Genomic DNA, 18,589 nt, shown 5'->3' on the forward strand with positions numbered 1-18,589 from the left:
AAAGATAATTACCACAACTATTTTCAAAATAAAATGCTTCAATCTACTGACAATCATTTAATAATTGTTATTTAATTTTTAATAAAAAATTTAATACCGAAAACGTGAGTGGGTGACAACGTGGTGAGAGATGAGTCAAATTGGAAAGAACAATAGAGAAGGAGGATGGGAAGTGGCCACTGCCAATCACAACCGTCGAATCTAAAATTTTGGAGCGTAAATCTTTTCAAATTTAATTTTAACCCACGCTTGGTTTGCTCTTACCAGTCAGCAACATAATATAGTGATAATACTTTTCTAACTCTCTACCCAAAAGACCCGGATTTATCCCTGTCGCCATGATGGAAAAACACGTGGACTAGGAAAATAAAAAGAGGATCATATCAGTTGCCTCTTGGTGCCAGAGTGTATTCTGATATCGTAAGAGATGCAGATAGACAGGGAAAAAGTTTTTAGGATTTTTATTTTTATAGAAAAACAACCGAAATGACGAAAACAAGACGGGGGGATGTTGTTGTCGGTAGACACCAAACTATACGGTGGCTGAAGAAGAAAAGAAAAAGAGAGGGACCCTGAAGGGGGCGGTCCCTTTCTCCGCGCCATCTTCTCAAAAGCTTGGCAGCCTTGCCCAGAGGAGCTTAGTCTAGTAGCTGACTTGGTCGAGGACAGTCGTGTGCTCTCTGCTCTTTCCCGTGTGCCGTTGTATTTTCTGGATATCGACGACTATTGCCGATCTTTTTAACTCATCTCGTATTCATCTCTCGAAGGAAGAAGAATATCTATACCTCCCGTGATTTTTTTGAAAATATACATCCAACATTGAGAAGATGCAGAATTCGACGGTGTTTATTTCGTTCGTGATGGTGGCCGCCTGCTGCTGTCTGCTAGCCGATGCGGCCCCGCAAGACTTGGGATCGCCGATCCGCATCGCCCAGTGCCGAGCCCTCTGCTTGGACAAGGTAAATAAACATTTATACCAACTTAACATCGCCCCCCGATAAACCTGTAAAACTCGGCAAACAGACAGAAAGTTTAGTTTATATCCTGCGCACACACAACACCCACGTTTTTATTATTTCCCATCTCTCGTCGTGTCATTGTTTTTGGATGTTGACGACCGCCTTGTTTGAATTTGTGTATTTTTCCCACCGAAAAACCAAGTCAAACATTGAAATGTGCGCTTGTTTCCAGCAGCTTTTTGACCCCGCGATTGCTCGAGTGACTTAACAATTTGACGGCCATTGGCCATCACATGCGCTTGTGTACACACAGCCAGTCAGGTGTCACGCACGACAACTTTTTCTTATAACCCCCGGTTCGTTTTGTAACGAGTCATCGTCTCTCTGCAGAGCCAACACCGACCGGGGAAAAAGTAACAAAACAAAAGAGATTTTCATAGACCAATGGTTCCCGTTATGGAGGATTTGGTCGAATTGATCAAACGGCCAAGAAACCGAGTCGGGGTAGAGAAAATAAAGGAGAGAAAACCTCTTCTTACTTTTTTGGGCTTTTATTTTTATTCTAAAGAAAATCAGAGAAAAGAGGGGCTAGAAGAAAAAGTTCTCGGAGGAAAAAACCACCGCTCGATGGTTTATTAAAAGGCAACCCCATGCCGAGATTTTTCTATATCTCTCCCGTCTTCTTCTTCTTTTCGGAGAAAAGGTGTTCATCAGAGGCCGTCCCTTTTTTTTTTCATTTTATTTTGGTTATCTCTTCTATATACTTTACATATACACGTATAATTTAGTATATACTACTACTACTACTACACGGTAGACGAGGGGTAGTAGTAGTAGTCGGGGGTGAAGGTGTCTTGAACTTCATATAGCCGAGGTGGTTTTTGGGGTTTGATGGGGTGGCAGAGTTCTCAAGCTGTGAGAGAGAAGAAAAACGTTTTTCGGTGGGAGAAAAAATATATACGAAGGAATAAAACATTAGACACAAATTTCCCCCCCTTTTTTTTCGTTTGTATTTTATATGGCGCGGGAAATATAAACGGGAGGGAAGAAGCTGAACTGCGGTGAGGAAATGAGTTTGTCATTAAATCTTGCGGGGGTGCTGCTCGAATCTTTGCCGCCCGAACAATGAAGGGAAAAACGTATGGCCTTGCGCAATCAATTTCGTTCCATATCCTCCACACTTTTGTGTGACTCTTTTCGAATGGGGGTTTTTTTTTACTGGGAATAGCCCTGAAGGGTTCATCACGCACGCATGTAGATATTACCTGTAATAAAGCGCCTGTAGTGATGATCACGAAGCCATCAGATCCGATCAGAGTTGGTACGTGCGAGCCTCGATCGACAGCAGCGCAATTATATAATTGACCTCGCCTATCGAAAGGGGAAAATGTACAATTCCCCACACACATCAGGTGGACTGTACCCGTGTTAGTCGGATAGTACAAGAAAATTGATGAACATTATCCGAAATGTGTGAGGCTTTCTTTTGAATTGAAAAACCCCCTCACTGTAGAGATTCGTGTTGAATTTTTCATGGGTTTTTCTCTATATCGTTGGAGAAGAAATGAAAAATGCCCAGGTAGATGAGTCCCTTATACACCATCCAGTCATCCGTATGTGTACACCGCTGTGCGATTGTCGGTGTGCTTCGTCCTGGAAGGAAGGGAAAAAAAAGTAGCAGCAGTTAAGAGTTTCTTAATGGGGTTTTTCGCTTTTCTTCCTATTGAATGTGTGTTGGCTGGGGATTTTTTTCTAAACGATGAGAAAATGTTGGAGGAAACCAAGGGGGGAAGAAGAAGAACCGTTTGCATATAGATACGCACATGTTGTACAAATGTCATGAAGAAGAAAAGTTTTGTACAGTAGCCGATAAGATGGTCGGCCACGGTTTGTGGCACATGGATGGATGGGGTGAACCTTTTTTAGCGATTCATATATTTCCCGCGTTGATCCCCGACTAGGAGGGGGTGAAATCAAAAAAAGAATCATCTTCTTCCTCAATACCTGGAAACTAACCCCCACCTGAACGTTGTACTTCTTGCCTCATTTTTGCACCTTAAACGAAAAAATAAGAAAAGGTAAAACTAAAATAACCAAGTCCATCCATCATATCCGGTGCTTTTCTGCCTCTCTCTTACGCGGAGGGATTGACAGTTTCTCGTTTGTTTCCCCCCTCTCCTCATCTGTACGCTACTTGATTCTCTCTCTGCAATAACACTCGTCCATTTTCGGCCGGGGGATTCATGTTGTTGCATATACTTTTCCTCCCCCCATTTTATTATATTTTCGGGGTTCTATTCGCGCAACGGGGTCCCGTTCTCTCACACCCTATAGCTGAACCGCTCGTGCGCGAGCTTCTCTCTTTTTGACTTTGCCCATTCACCATCATCATCATCGCCCGGGCACAATATCAGTGGCTCATGTTTAAGTCATCAGCATCCCCCCACATGGATGGATGGATGGGTAAAGTACAGTGTGTGTGTGTACGCGCTCCTTCCGTGACGAGTAGGGAGAGTGAAGCACGTGCATGAGCACAACTCCTCTGTGTACATCGTGCACTTAAACCAAGTTGTGTGTGTGTGTGTGTGTGTGTCTATATGGCACGGTATATAGGATTTTCGCCCCTTTAATTTCCCCCCTTTTGATTATTGTTTCGGACACACGATGGTCCAGGAATACCTTTGGGGTGTAATCGACGCAGTCCCGACAGTAGTTGTTGTTGTTGTTGTTGGGGGGAAAAGAAAGAAGGGGGGGGGGGAAAGGTTCATCATCATCTTCTTCTTTTTCATCATAAAGAGGATGGTCGATCTGTCATCCGTTGGGGGCCGATTACTCAGTCTTGGTTGCGTCCTTGATCTTTTTCGCTCTCTGCCCAGCTGTGAGATCCTCTCAGTCAAGTTTTATAACAGTCGAGACTCCCGTAAAAGGGGGAAAAACAACAGCAGCAACCATATCCCAGTCTCCAACAGGCTCTTATATATCTAACGTGTGTGTGATTTTGTCTATATTCTTTATTACCTGTGATGACCAAACGTCAAACATTGAAAGTTTCTCTTGAAAAATCAGCTTTTCCCCCATCAGAGATTGGTGGTGGCAAATAATGAGACAAGAAAGAAGATTTTTTTTCAAACGAGAAATATTTCTTCCAGGCTGGACGTGTCGAATGGATTTCACTGCGATGCTATCGAGTTGTCTTGTCCACGTCTCTCCCTATAGGCCTCTTTCTCTCTCTTATAATATTACCCCCCTCGACAGTATATCGTAAGTTATTGATATGCCCCCCTCGCTCCCCCCTCTCTCAGACCGTCCAGGTATAATATAATCGTGGCGATACAAGAAACACAAGACAGCGAAACACTAGAGAGTAGAGAGAGTAGTGTGTCGCCTCTGTTGAGATTTCAACTCGGCCAGAGACACACATAAACCCCCCCGCTGGTTTCTCTCGAAAGGAGAGAGAACAACTGCAGCAGACACATTTAGGAAAAAAGGACAATAATTCCACGAAAAAATAAAAAGATGGTCGATGGCACAATTAGATATCCTTTTTTCTTTTCATTTCTATTCTGTGAAGGGCTGATCGTACAGGTAGAGAGCGCGTGTCTTGTTGATTAGTCTCGTCTCCTCTTTCAAATGAAATTACATTTGAAAACCTTTCCTCCTCCCTCTTTTTTTCCAAAGAATAGAGGCTAGATTTTTTTCTTGATCAACAGGTAGAGCACATACACAGTAGGTATACATACACACTGCCCAGGTCTACCGAGAGAGCGCTAATATAATAATTGCCAGTCCAGCACACATCGGCGACCAGCTGTTGTGAATCAATCCCCACAGCCGAAAAAAGTAGTCTCTTATATATATATTTTTCAAAGTCAGCTGGTGCACCTTCATCATTCACGTTTGACTCTTTATTTTTTCTCCTTTTTCTTCTAGATCGAATTGTAATTAGTTGGCTTGTCCCGCGGGGGGAAATGAAGGAAGCACCTATACATATCCTCCCTTTCCCTCTCATTTTCTTTAACTTTGTTGTTGTTTCCATAAGTGTTTTCTTCTTCTTTGATTCTTTTAATTTTTGTTTAAAAACGGCCATCGAGGTCATTTCTCCGCCCTATTCGCCACGGCTAGAGTCCGGACCGGTTGCGTGCTGGGGTAGATCATTTTTGTATTTCACTCGGGTCGGCCCGATATCCTTTGAGCAACACGACCCTAATGAACGATGATGATGACCCACAAGTGTGTGTCTGTGCGGCTCGGCGTATATTGTAGAATGCTGGTAGCTCTTTTCTATCGTGTTTTGTTCTCGACTTGTAGAGAGGATGGACTACATATACTCTGCTGGTCCCGACTCCTGGCTGACTTCTTATGTCACGCATCATTAAAAAACATCTGCTATCGCTCTCCTCCTCTCTCTCTCGTACATTGCGTGCTGCAACAACGAATTGAAAACAACAAAAACATGAAATGAAACGATTTTAATCAAGAAACACAACTTGAAAAATTGAAATTCCTTTCTGTGTGGTGTCATCGATTGCCAGTCAGTTCAGGGCTAGGGAAGAAAACAGGACGCAGCCAGTTTTGGCTGATGATGGCAAAGGATATACTAGCGGAAATGAGAATCAGTTTTTTTTTTTTAACAAGGACCATTGAAGGACGAAGGAAACCAGTCGGAATAAGAAAACGAACAAACATGAGAGAGAGAGAGAGTTCTCATCAGTTGCAACTCATTAAATCTTTTAGTTGCTGATAGTGTATAGCCTAAAACGACTCACCCATAGATAGACTAAGCGTATATACCCCTTCGTTTGGATCGAGTCTCTGTGTGGTCGTTCAATGTGTGGGTCTCAGCTGTTCTCTCCCAACAATAGCATTTCTTTCCGATAGTGTGGGAGGAGGCCAATATGGCTCACTGATTCAATTCACTTGTGCCAAACTCTTTTGTCAAAGTCGTCAAATGTTGAAGGCAGCAAATTCTCAGAGGCCCACATTTTTCTCAGGGCTTCCACTGTGTTTTTTATACATGGCCCCCTGCACAGTTTGAAATATCAGAACTCGTTAAAAAAGAAGAAGAAGACAACACAAAAAAACCCGAATTTCTTTTTTTTTTGTTGTTACGAAAAGGGTATCATCAGAAAAGATTCACAAAGAGAAAGAATTCCGAATGTCTAATTATCCGAACAGCAAGTTGAATTAGTTCTCATACCTTTTTTCTCTTTCTCTCTCTCATCTTCTTCCCCATTTTTAATTTAATTGCTACTATCTACACTGTTACAATGTATATATATACGGCACTATATATATATATACTGGCGGGCGCTGTGGATGAGTTACATGTTATATAATTCGGAGCGACCAAACGACCGACCGCGTTCTTTTTTTCTTCTTCTTCTTTTTGTTTTAAAATTGCCGCTTGCTGCAGCTTCTTCTGCTAACTCGCTGGCTACTGCTCCTGCAGAGAGCCATTCAATCGCGCATGGATCATTAAAACGGAATAAGCCTGCTGGCACAGCGGCAACAAGTATCATCACGCATCTTTCGCTCTCTGTTCTGCACACGGTCGCACGCCCAGACTGCCGCAGTCTTGATTTTAAAAGAAGAAAAAAGGACCCGGTGAGAGCTCGGCTGTGTGTGTGTATATAATAACCCAACCGACGAATTTTCTATGCCAGTCTCAATATCTTCCCCCGGCCCGGTTTCTTTAATGAGAGCCGGTCATTAAATCGAGATAAAAATTACGTCTGGTATAAAAGAATAATATCAAATGAGTATCTAGGGGTTGGGAATGAAGAAGAAGAGGCTTGTTGTTTCATTTGAATTGCTTTCGTTCGGTACCAAACATGGCGCCGCACTGCTGGGTCTCAAACATTACCGAATTGGAGACGCTCGTATATTTTTATTTTCAAAATCGCTTCTCTCTAGCTCTGTGTATGTTGGGGGGTTCTTATTGTTGCGGGGTGATGCTGGCGTCTTCTTGTTGAAATCCTCGTCACGTGTGTTCCAAATGACCGCACTCGTCGCCCGGCTAATTCGACGTTAGAGATAAATGGAAAAGAGTTCAATGGGCCGCAACACGGGCCAGTTTTTTCCAAAAACGAAACAAGAAACGGCCGTGGCTAAGCCGAGAAAAACGAAACGAAAAAATATAAAAAATGATGAGAGAGGAACGCGCGCGAGCAGTGCAATCGCTCGTAAAAAGAAAATGCTCACGCACAATTATTTGACGAGAGCGCCACACACATCGAGACGGACTCGTAGACGTCGTTCAACTCTTGTTGTTGTTGTTGTTGTTGTGTCTGCTGGTTCTAATTTGCCTTGACGACCCCAATTTGCACGTCACGGAATGTGTGGCGGCGCGGCCCCGCGCTAGACGTAGCTGTAGCTTTTATTACACACAGTCTCTCTCTACCAAGGGGCGAACTATTCGGATCGATTACACCTCTCTTGGTTTTTTAACTTTTTTTTTTGGTTGGGTTCCTCCAACGGGCCAAGTCGAATCGCAGACGAAAGAGTTTCCATTTTCTGTTTTTTTTTTTTCGGGCTGTGCGAGTGTGGCCCGGGTAATTCGACCCCAGACGACCTGCAACAACAACAACGGGACTAGACACACACATATCTTGTACACCCTTTTTTCAAATACACACAGTGTATGTTTTCTATAGTTTCGGGGTATATTACACCATAACGAGCCATTACGCCACAAGAACCCCCCCTTCTTGTCTGCTCCAGAAAACCGGATGGTTTCGCATGCCATTGAAACACTTTTTCTCGATGGTTTATACGAGAGAATTTCAGTTTATCAAAGAAAAGAGAGAGAGAGAAGCCATGAGTGAGAAACGACGCTGGCAACAGCTGCTGTCCAACAGCGGTGGTGGTAGATCTTGTTTCATTTGACTAGCCTTTCCTTAACACACAAAAAACTAATACCGTGTATAATATTCGATCGTTATTAGGAGAGAGAGAGAGAGTCTGGGTTTTCATTTGCCCCGAAAACTTGACGTAATGAAAGCGAAATGGCCTCTCCTAAAAACAAAAAAGCCCGTGAACTGCTAAAAGAACTGCTTTCACTTGCAGAGCTCCTGCCGACGACAAATCGCTCTGGCTTGTGTTTTGTTGCTGTTGTTTCGGTGGCTTTTCCTTTTCGTGTGTGTGTTAATAAGGGGAGTAGTTCTTTTTTAAAAAACTTGGGCAACAATTAAGCCACAACAACCTGAGACTTTCTATATCGAGGACTACCGAGATTATCTCGTGCGGCTGCAAACGGCAACCACTTTCGCGTATTAGAACGAGGCCAATTGGGCCCTTATATACACCACCGTTTGGCTGATGGCGTCAATGCCTCGATGAATCACACAGTCTAGTATATACGGACGTCCATATTTTTAAAAAAATTCAAAAATAGTAGATGCATTTTCCATCCGTTATTCTTTTTATTTTCTCCCTTTTGGTGTGTGTGTGTGTGTGGAGCCCTTCTTATGATGATTCTAGCTAGGCAACTCTCTCTGGTAGTAGTAGAAATGTCTCTCTAAAAGAAAATGTGTACAAAGAAGAAAATAGCGCTTGGTCATGGGAAACGATAATCATCATAACAGTTGTGTGTGTGTCTGTGTGTAAGGGATTTTTTCTTTTTTCATCACGCATAATTACATATCTTGTTCTCTTTTTTCTCTTCCGTTTTATTGCAGTTTGTCCGCAACGATCGCCACGAAACGCTGTGCCAACAGGATCCCGACTGCTTCACGGTAAGCTTCTATTTTTCTTTTAAAAGGCGCCAAAACACGGCAGCGTTTGAACAAAATTCTATTTCCAACTTTGGGTTCTGCTTCTGCCGATGAGTGAGCCCCCGAGTCGATGGAAATGAGACAAGTCAAAAGAAAGAAAAGACTTAAGAAAATGAATCATGAAAAACAGCAGCAGTTGGAAAAAGTAGACAATTCTTTTATATGAATAATATTTGACCGAAAAAATAGTCGCAACTTTACGAGTCTTAGATTAAAAAAAGCAACGTCAAAAGGACTTGAATGTAGTATATACCCCCTCAAAAATAATAAAAAAAAGAAAATGTTATTTAGAAAAAGAGAAATATTCAAAAAAGGGTAGCGGGAATAGAAAAGTCTGGCGCAGCGGGAGGCAACGAATCCAGTCTCCATGTTCTCTGCATGGCAACACAATAGCGTCTGTATGTTGTATAATCTCCGATCCTTCTCTCTCCTTTCGTCCCTAAACGACAATACAAAGTAATGACGCATTGTGCCGTGTGTCCTCATCTCTATCGCCTCTTTTTCTTCCCCTTATACTCCGCTCATCTCGTACGCGTAGTAGTAGGCACACGTTGAACAAACAGTTCGGAGAAAATGTGTATGTACGTCCAACGTGGAGGGGGGAAAAAGAGCTCATCAGCTTCGACCCTGCCCTTCAACACAACCTCTTTCTCCCGCGCATTTCACGCAGCACTAACTCGGCTGATGACGTTGAACTTGTTATTTCAACTCTTATTTATCTATTCCGATTTGAACTCCCGTCCGCTCGGTCAACACCTGCTGCTTTTTCAACAAATCCCGTAGATGAACCACCACCTCGTTTGTGTTAACATCACACAGAGATTCTTCCCCCCTTTGTGTTTTTCTTTTTCTCATTTGTTTTCATCAAGTGTTGGGGATGTGTCCGGGTCGACTTTCTTTCGCGTTAATTGCCTTGTAGATTTATCCTTGTCGTCTGGACAACAACAACAATAACTCCTGTGCACATCAGGAGGCAACCCCCTTCCGAAAAAGTTTAGAATTCGACTAATGTTCATTAGATATCGAATCTTGTCACGGCCAAAAACCCAAACAACAAAAGACTCTCTGGTCTTTGCAGCAAAACTGGGTTTAAAAAAACCAGCACAAGTGTACACAATGGGGGGCGCCGTTCGAGTTCATCTCTGACGTCACGGGGCACAATCGATCGATAGCTCAACGCATCCGAGAGTTGAAAGGGGAGATTTTATAAGTCGTCGATAGATATAGAAAACGACGAACTGGTCTCGGCTGGTCATGGAGTGCCAATAACGTGTGGAGAGATGGAAAAGGTGACGGCCGGGAACTAAATAACTGGCGTCCATAAACGGGAAAAAATCGGTTAAGCTTATTTGATAGCGACACGGTGCGGGAAAAGGTTACGGGGTTCGTGAAATCAACACGACGATCAAACTACAAAAAAGGTGTGTGCCCTTTTAGCTGATGACCTCGGCGTCAATCAGGGAAATAACAACAAAAACACATTTGAATAATTTGGCCGTGTTATCTTTCATTTCCCGCTTGAATGCCAGTCAAATTATCATTCTAATAATAATCCATTGTTTATTTCATTTTTTTTTTGTGTTTTATTAGTGCTGGGAAAATTGTGGACTCTTGCAAGACAACCCAACCGTCTGGTCCCGCATCTGTAGCCAACCAAGCGTTTGCGTAAGTTTTTTGAAATTTTATTTATTATTCTCCCTTTTTTTTCTTAATTTTCCAACATGGCCCGAGTGCAATTGGAGACGATACACCTACTATTACAGCTAAACCGTGGTGATAACATGGCCGTGATACTAGACACAGCTATATATATACTATAATAGTGGCGCTCTCGTCTTATTATATTTTAAATACATTATTTCGTCTTTCTTTTTCTTGGGTTTCCCCTTTTGGCTAAACGCTTCTATTCTATACTATATTGACTAAGAAGAGAAAAAAGAGTTGAGCCTGGCTTATTCCAACACCGTTTTCCATTTCTTTCATTCTTCTCTTTCGTGTAGACGCAGTTGTACAAGTCTTGCCGTTCTTTAGTCCCTCGTCTTCTTTTTACGACCGCGCAAATAAAAGGGCCACAATTCACGGAAGACGAGAGAGAGAGAGACCCAGAACGAAACAATAATATCAACTTTCGCCTGCTCTTATATCTTTTCTTGTATTCGACCTTATTGTTTTTCATCTCCCAAATGGGACCGGAGCGATTGTGTGTACCTTTTTTTTCTTTCCTTTTTAAAAATATTTTGTTTTACAATCTTTTTTTTTCTCCTTAAAGAAAAAGAAAGAAGCGCGGCGGTGACTTTTGAAGTCACTTGAGAATGGCGTTGAAGAGCCGAGTTAAATGCGTCCGACTCGTTTGCATAATTGGCCACCAGTGGGTTTTGTTGTGGCCCAAACTGTGTGTGTGTGTGTATAGGGAGACGCTGGCAACTCTCTCAGGATCATTTCGGCAGTTTTGGCGGCTCCGTTTTCGGTCCACAATGTCCGCGGGGAGCAGCGCTGGCTGTGAACTTAACCGGGCAGCCCAGAACGGACGGACGGAGGGGGGGAATAAAGATTAGAATAAATAAAAATCTAATAAAAATGCAGAGTTTTTTTTTTACGAAATAGACGTCATTACATCATCGGTGCGGTTATGGGTTGTCGCAGGTTTGGTGGCGGCCCGTTTCACAATATTTTAGCCTCCAGCCGGCGGTCTCTCGCCCGTCTAGCCCACATAAATTTCACTTTGCGTGGTGCATCAGCCGCAAGGAAGAAAAGCGCAGTGATTCACTGTCACTTTTTTTCCTTTTCTTTCAATCAAATGAACAAAACAAAAAGTCATTAAGCGTCTACTGTCTGTCTGTTTGTTTCTGTGTGGTTTTTGTGCGGCAATTGTGCGGGGCCATCACGCACGGCCGGACACCCAGACTTTTGTGTATATATCCCACACATTTGTGAGGTTGGGAAGGTCATAGACTTGTAGATGTGCCATATCGTCATAGTCATCGTTTACATCGACGTCATTCGGTTGCTGCTGCTGTTTCTCTCCGCTGGTTGGAGATGAATTGGACAGGGAAAGAGAGTGACGTGTGTGTATGTGTGGGGGGGATGAATAGGCTAGGCGTTAGATTGTTTTGTTGCAAGCTACACATATCCTGTAAGCTTCTTCTTTTTGAGATTATTATTTTTATACCGAATTGTAAATTGGGCTCGTAAATCATCACTTGTTGGGGCTATATTATATTCGATCCTGGGCGCCCAGCTTTTTCTCTTCGTGAGTTTACAGACCTTTTTTTTTTCTTCTTGACTGGCTATGGAAATGACGAGGCAAGACTCATCGACCAGCGAGTCCATGTTTGGTATACTTGTGTGTGTGTCTATAGCCTCACACAGTCCATATCCTTTACTCACACACAACAGTGAGTTTCTTCTTTTTTACCAGGGTGGGCCATATGGGCAGAGCCGCTGCTATTTTGAATATAAATTTATCCCAAAAAACAGTTTTTTCTTCTTCTTCTTCTTTTGGTCTGGTGCCTGGAGCAATGTTTAGAAGTTTTATAGACAAGACGGTCGTTGTTGGAATCAAAGAGAAAAAGTTTCTTTGATATTAATTTGTCGTTTCTTCTTGTTGTTTTTCTGTCTGATCTCGATACAGTTCCCTGGCTGTCTTCAGGCTTGCCAATTCTTCCAGAACGCGGATCTGCCTCAAAAGGATCCAGTGATGCCGACCTCTGCCGAGCCAAGCGTTCAGCTTGTGGGCAACCTGGCCACCTGGCCTCGCCCGTCCGACCGCTCATCCAACTCGAAACGCGAGAAGGAGCGGCTCGTCTACGCTGTCATTCAGAAGCAGAGCTCGGGACGCTGGCGTCAAATCATCCAGGTAAGAATCGCCTATAGTCTCCCAATCACCCGGCACGCAATCATCTTCTTTTTTCTTCATCATCATTCGAACCAAAAAAGAAATCCATGGGAACCAAAAGTTCGATGCTGCTGCTCTCGTTCTCCCTCCTTTGCTCTTATTCGTTTCTCCTTCTTGACATCCCACGCCCATTGCGCACTTGTTGGCTGGCAGCTCCGATCCCGAGAGAAAGAGAGCTGGGCCTTTTGGTGTGTGTGTGTGTAGCAGCATCAGCAGTCAGAGTCAGTGAATGATCACCTAACCGCCCGCCCATCGCCGGTCTATATATAAAGAATCGGTTCATTATCGCTGAGCAGCTTGTACGTATAGGAAAATGAGATAAGGAAGCGCTCTCATTAAAAGCGAATCAACCAAGGCCGTGTAGAGCTAGAAGAAGAAGAAAAAGATTGCCGCCGGCCCGGCCAGTTTTGGTACTACTACCTGATATATACCCCCAACAACAACAACATCGACTCTCTTTCTTCTCACGAACGAACGAACGAAACGCGTAACAGGGTCTGTCCATTTCCAATTGGATAATTTCGACGACTACTAATGTAGAACGAATGAACAAAAAAATACAGCTACACACACCAGAGCACTGTGTATAGAGTCTTCTATTCTAGACTGATTAGAACACGTAGAGAAGCCAAGATTCCGTTGGAATAAAAAAGATGGATGATCCATCTATACACACACACAAGCTGCGGATGAGTCAAACCTAAAAACTTATTAGGACGGCACAGTTTGTTTTTAGCATCGTCTTATTTTCTCTTTCGGCATATAATAAGACGTCGAATAAGGTGGAAATAGATTTACGCAGACATCAACGCGGAATGTCAAAATAATAAAAACTTTTTTTTATTTTGAAAAATAAGAAAAATAAATTCATAAAAGAGACACGATGGAAGAAGCCCCGCACTTTTCAGCTTTTCGAAAAGGATTTTATTTTTATTATTTTTAAAAATAAAGTCGCGAGATTGCCTTTTTTCCTGGATTCTTTCTAGCTTCATTCCGTTTTAGATGGCGCACAAGTCTGAAATAGTTCAGACAGCTGTGCTCTTCACTTTTTATTGGAAAACTCGAGGATATAAGGAAGGGAAAAAAAAGAACGGGAAACGTCTTCATCTCACCCGCTTGGCTTCAATTCGTGCACATCAATTTTGATATAAAAATATTGATTTGCTGTTGAGTAGCTCGGAGCTTGAACCTTTCAGTGCTTGGCTCTTTCGATATTTACAACATGTGAGCCACACACACAAAAAGCTGGAAACAAACAAATGAACTGGGTTTTTTTTATTCTTGTTTCTTTTTTCGATGGATTTTCATCCGGCTGCTAGGCATCCATTAAGAGGACAGCCCGGGTTAGTTTAGCTTTGAGCTTATAGCACGACAAAGCACTCAGCTCCGGTGTTGTTGCTCTTTTGTCGATGACGTCGCCGATAAAGAAAGCCAGCTATTATGCCGATCCCGCATCTATCCTGTATTATAGCATAATGTGTATCGAGTAGATATATAGAATGAAGTCATTATAGAATGGCAAAGGGGGGTCTCTCTAATCTCTCTCCCCAGATTTCCACGTCAAACGATGAAAAGAGATACTACAAGTCTGGGCCATTGTGAATAGGAGACCGTCTTATACGTCAATGTGAAATGCAGACGGCGGATAACCGCCCGTGTTTTTTTTTTCTTCTTCATCGATTCAATTGAGCCCCATCAGTGTCAACTTAAAGCTTCAAATAAGCTGATGGGAGGAGTTAATATTATTATGGCAAGAAAGAGAAGAAGAAAAAAAGGGAAACCTGTTGGCCATTTACCGGCATCTCCGCTTCGGAGCCCAGCCCAAAAACAGATCGATTCCTGCTGGTTCTTGCTGTTCTGTGGAATGCGATCGTCAAGCTTCTAAATTCGGAGAACTTGGAAAAGACGTCGCCCAGCGTCTTTTTTTCTTCTTTCCAGCTGGGAACATCCCCATTCTAGAAAAAGTAGACAGGCAAAGATGAAAAAAGATGACAGCCCTTAAAAAAAGAGAAATATCTTCATTTTTTTTCTTTCTGGAGAGAGCGGCCAACTGATTCGGCCCGTATCTTATCGAATTTGATTCGAACTTAATTGACCGAGCAGCGGCCGCCGTCACGAGAGAAAGAAAAATGGGAAAACGAAGCGAGACCAATTGAGTCAAGTATTCCGTCTCTTCTTTTTCGGGAGAGAATTTCCGTCCGTCTCGTATCAGAAAATGGCCAGACACTCGCTCTCTGTCTGGGCTGTCAAACGACCAAAAAATTAATAAATTCCCGCCGCAGATTTAAAAAGTTATTAGCCACTATGACAATAGGGAAGCCCGGCATTTGGCAGTGACCTCATTTGGTAGTCGGACGATTTCGTTTCCTGTTCATTGCGCAAACTGTCGGAGGATGTATAATATCCAACCGGAGGGAAATAGTTAAATGGGACGGTGAACGCATCAGCTTATAACTTCAATGATATGGTGGGCCGGATAACATTGTATCAAACGTTATCTAGAAGACTTAAAAAGCCGCGGCTCAATGCTCTTTTCTCCCTTCTCGCTCTTTGAAAGTCTTGTGGCCTTTTCTGTTTCGTTGTTGGGGTCGGGTTCTTCTTTTATTTATTCCGTCCGTCCGTCCGTCCATCGACCAAAGAAAATGGATGTCGGATTTGAAGAGAGATACACACACACAAGAGTCCGACAGATAGACGGGCAGAGAGCATATAGACCTACAAACATAGACCTAAGAGCTTCAAAGCTGCTGCTGCTCTTATAGACGTTGAATGAAGCATATCAAACAAGTTTTCGTCTTTCTCTCTCTTTCCTTCTTGCATCGGCTACAATCTCGCTCTCAGACTCGCTCATCCTCGTCGTCTTTCCACGTGAGCGGAGACGGAACAGCTGGCCCCTTCTCATCTCGCTCGATTATCCTCGGCCAAAAGAAGAAGAAAAATAAGAGCCCCAAACCCAACGAATGGGAGATAGAGATACAAGGGACGGGTGATGGACAGGGACGAGCGACTTGACTCGCAAGGGCCCCGGTTCATTTAGCGTGAGCGACACGCACGGCTGATTCCTCCCCTCTTGACTGTATTACATATCCCTACAGCCCTTTTTTTTTCTCATCTATTCCATGATGTTTCTCACCTATAGAGAGAGAGAAAACCCGGATCTATTTCCACCATAGTTTGAGACCAGTTATACACATAAGAGGGGCCACCAATCACCCAATCACAAAAAGATGAAAGCCAAGTTGGAAAACCGGTTCATCGTGTATTTGTTACGAACATATCATTTCCACTTGGTGGGACGATGATCCTGTTTTGGGTTAGAGTGGAGAGACTTTAGCCCTTGGAATCTCTGTCGAGATAAAAACCGGGCGAAGAACAAAAGAGACCGCCGACCCGACAGCTTTAAGAGACGTTTCAATTAAAGCGTTCGGTCGGTCAGTCAGTCAGGGAAAAAGTAACGAACCGAAATTTGAAAGTTTATTTTTTAAAATAAAAGGGCAGTTCAGTAGTCAACTAGGAGATGGACACTGTCGTCTTTTTGAATGTGTGTGTGTTCAAGTGTCTCTGCGTGTTGGCCTCTAGCGTCGGCCGCCTCCAATGTCGCCACTGATGTCTCTTTCATCTTTTCTCTTTCATGTCATCTTTTGTCTATTTCCCCAAACAAAAATAAAAATGCGACAGCAAATTAATTGAATTTTCTTTTCTTTTCTCTTTGACAGACTGCGGAAGAACGTTGTTTCCTTCCAGCTGGTGAGACTCCAAGCTCGGCGGCCGGCAACCTCCGCGTCCTGGCCGTTGGCGGACGCGGTTTGGTGGCCCTTTACCGCCCGGAACACGAAGATTCCAGCACTGAGAACGCCATCGCTGCTCCGCTTCTTCCGTCATCGGACGTTGTCGTCGACACCGACTCGACTGCCCAGCAACCGTTCCAGCTGTCGCCCGAAGAGAAATTGGCCCAGCAAGTTGAAATCGTCTCCATGTCGCCGGCCTCTCCGTGGAAGTTGAGGGAAGTGTCGCTCATCCACCAAAAGGTTTTGGTCATCGCCGAAGTGGCCTGGCCAGTCCAGCGCTCCTCGGACGGGCAAGCCAGCGATTACTTGGTCACTTGGGAGGTGGACGGCGGCGGACTCAAGGGCCATCTCTACACTGACGCCACGTCGGTGACTTTGTCTCTCTGGCCCGACACCGTCTACCACATCCAAGTCGATTTGGTGACGGCCACCTCGGACGCCATTCAAATGCGCTCGGCTCCTTTGACCATCGACACCCACAAGGCGACGGGAGTTGTCCAGTCGGACGAGGCCAGACCTTTGCCCGCCGCTCCGCTCATCGATCGCCTTCCATCGTCGTCCGGCAGCAGCAACGGCTCCGGCCGACGACTCGAAGCCACGGTCGGAGTCGGAGCTGCCGCCGGAGTGTCGCTCTTTTTGTTGGTGTTGGCCACCGCCATCGGCATCCGCCGACACAGGAGGGCCAGCATGCGTCTGTCCAACTCTCCATCGACGTCGCCCCTTCCGCGCCATCACCACCGGCCCAGCACCATCGAGGGCCTGGCCGTCGTCAAGACCATCGACGGAGATCGTGTCCCCTATCACACGATGCAGCCGCCTTGCGCCGTCCACAGTCTGGAGCATTGCTTGTTTCCGTCTAGAGCCCATCGGCTTCCAGCTCTTCACCACTGAAAAAAAATTCAATCATTTTCTTTCTCTCATTCTTCCGACTTTTTCTTTCTCCGACCTTTCATCTTTTCTCACTTGCTCCTTGATATAAATAAGCCAAAATTGTACAAACTTGTATGTATATCTCCTCAATGTTTCTGTCTTAATCTTAATAATAATAATTATTATTATTATTCGGTTTCCAATTCGACACACAGTTTTTTTTTTTGTTTTTGGGAATCAATTTCACCATGGCCTCCACCACCACCCAATCGATTCGGCAGTCTCTACATAATTTACAGCTACTATATACCGTACTTTATAAATATTATATATATTTAATTGTATATCTCTCTAAGAAAAAAGGAAAAAAAACCACAAGAAACATTTTAAAGAAAAATCTCCACCTCCCTCTCTCCCTAATGTGTCTCCACTAAACCATTCTCTGTGCGTGTGCATTCGTGTCTGCGTGTGCTGTCTGTGTGTCAGTGTTTTTGTGCGATTTTCAAATATTGCGCCATCGTGTAAATACAAGCCAAGGTTCCAAGGAGCCGTTGAACGAAAACATCTCTTTCATTGATTTGATTTATTCACGTTGTTGCCCTCGAGTTGACTTAAATACGACGGGCCCACCACCTATATAGCGGCCCGAAACATTCAGAGAATTACAACTCAAAAGAATGATCTATAAGAATAGTTTTGCTAGCGTACGTGCTCTAGTCCCTGTTTATTTTAGGGTTTTCGTAGTTATACGCTCGGCCCGTAAGAGAAGTAACTTGGGGATTGTTCGTGTTGTGTTTCCTTATTCAAGACTATATATAAAGGTTGCAACGAAATAAGAAAAAGCAAAAGATGAAAAGAGTCGAAGAATATCCTGGAGTAGAAAAAATAAAAAAAGGGGCGTCCAGCGCAGTCGAATGTCAACAACCGCCGAGGTGAAGTGGAGATTTTGTGGCGCAGTGTGCGCGCGTGACCGTCCCATCTCGACCAACACTTCGGGATGTATTTATTATACTACTACTATGTCGAATGGTTATTTTGATTCTCCCCCCCAAAAAAGCTATATACATTATACACGTATTTATATAATCCCGAAAAGTTTCAGTTCCTGCCGCGTCATTGCTGCGCTTGTCTCTCTTCAATCCACTCTTCTCTATGCATTTTTATAAGCTCTTCTTCTTTCTCTCGCCCAGTTGCTCCTCTATAGTGCCGGGCCAACAGTGTGTTTATTTTTATGCCTATTGCCAGCACCTCCTACAACATTCTCACCTTTCTTTTCGTCCTCTCTCTTAGCTTATAGCACAACTG

The 18,589-nt window shown here is 43.7% G+C and overlaps 1 protein-coding gene across 1 annotated transcript; it reads left to right on the forward strand.

Annotated features, from left to right (window-relative positions):
• The first annotated feature begins 651 nt into the window (after window positions 1–651).
• Window positions 652–17,848, forward strand: LOC124327145. The gene is made up of 5 exons (XM_046786067.1): window positions 652–959; window positions 8,636–8,692; window positions 10,322–10,396; window positions 12,363–12,587; window positions 16,343–17,848. The coding sequence occupies exons 1-5, from the start codon at window positions 828–830 to the stop codon at window positions 17,303–17,305; spliced, it is 1,452 nt and encodes a 483-aa protein (XP_046642023.1). The 5' UTR covers window positions 652–827; the 3' UTR covers window positions 17,306–17,848.
• Window positions 17,849–18,589: the final 741 nt, after the last annotated feature.

The sequence above is a fragment of the Daphnia pulicaria genome, chromosome 2 (genome assembly GCF_021234035.1).
Source record: "Daphnia pulicaria isolate SC F1-1A chromosome 2, SC_F0-13Bv2, whole genome shotgun sequence".
Classification (NCBI taxonomy): Eukaryota; Metazoa; Arthropoda; class Branchiopoda; order Diplostraca; family Daphniidae; genus Daphnia; species Daphnia pulicaria.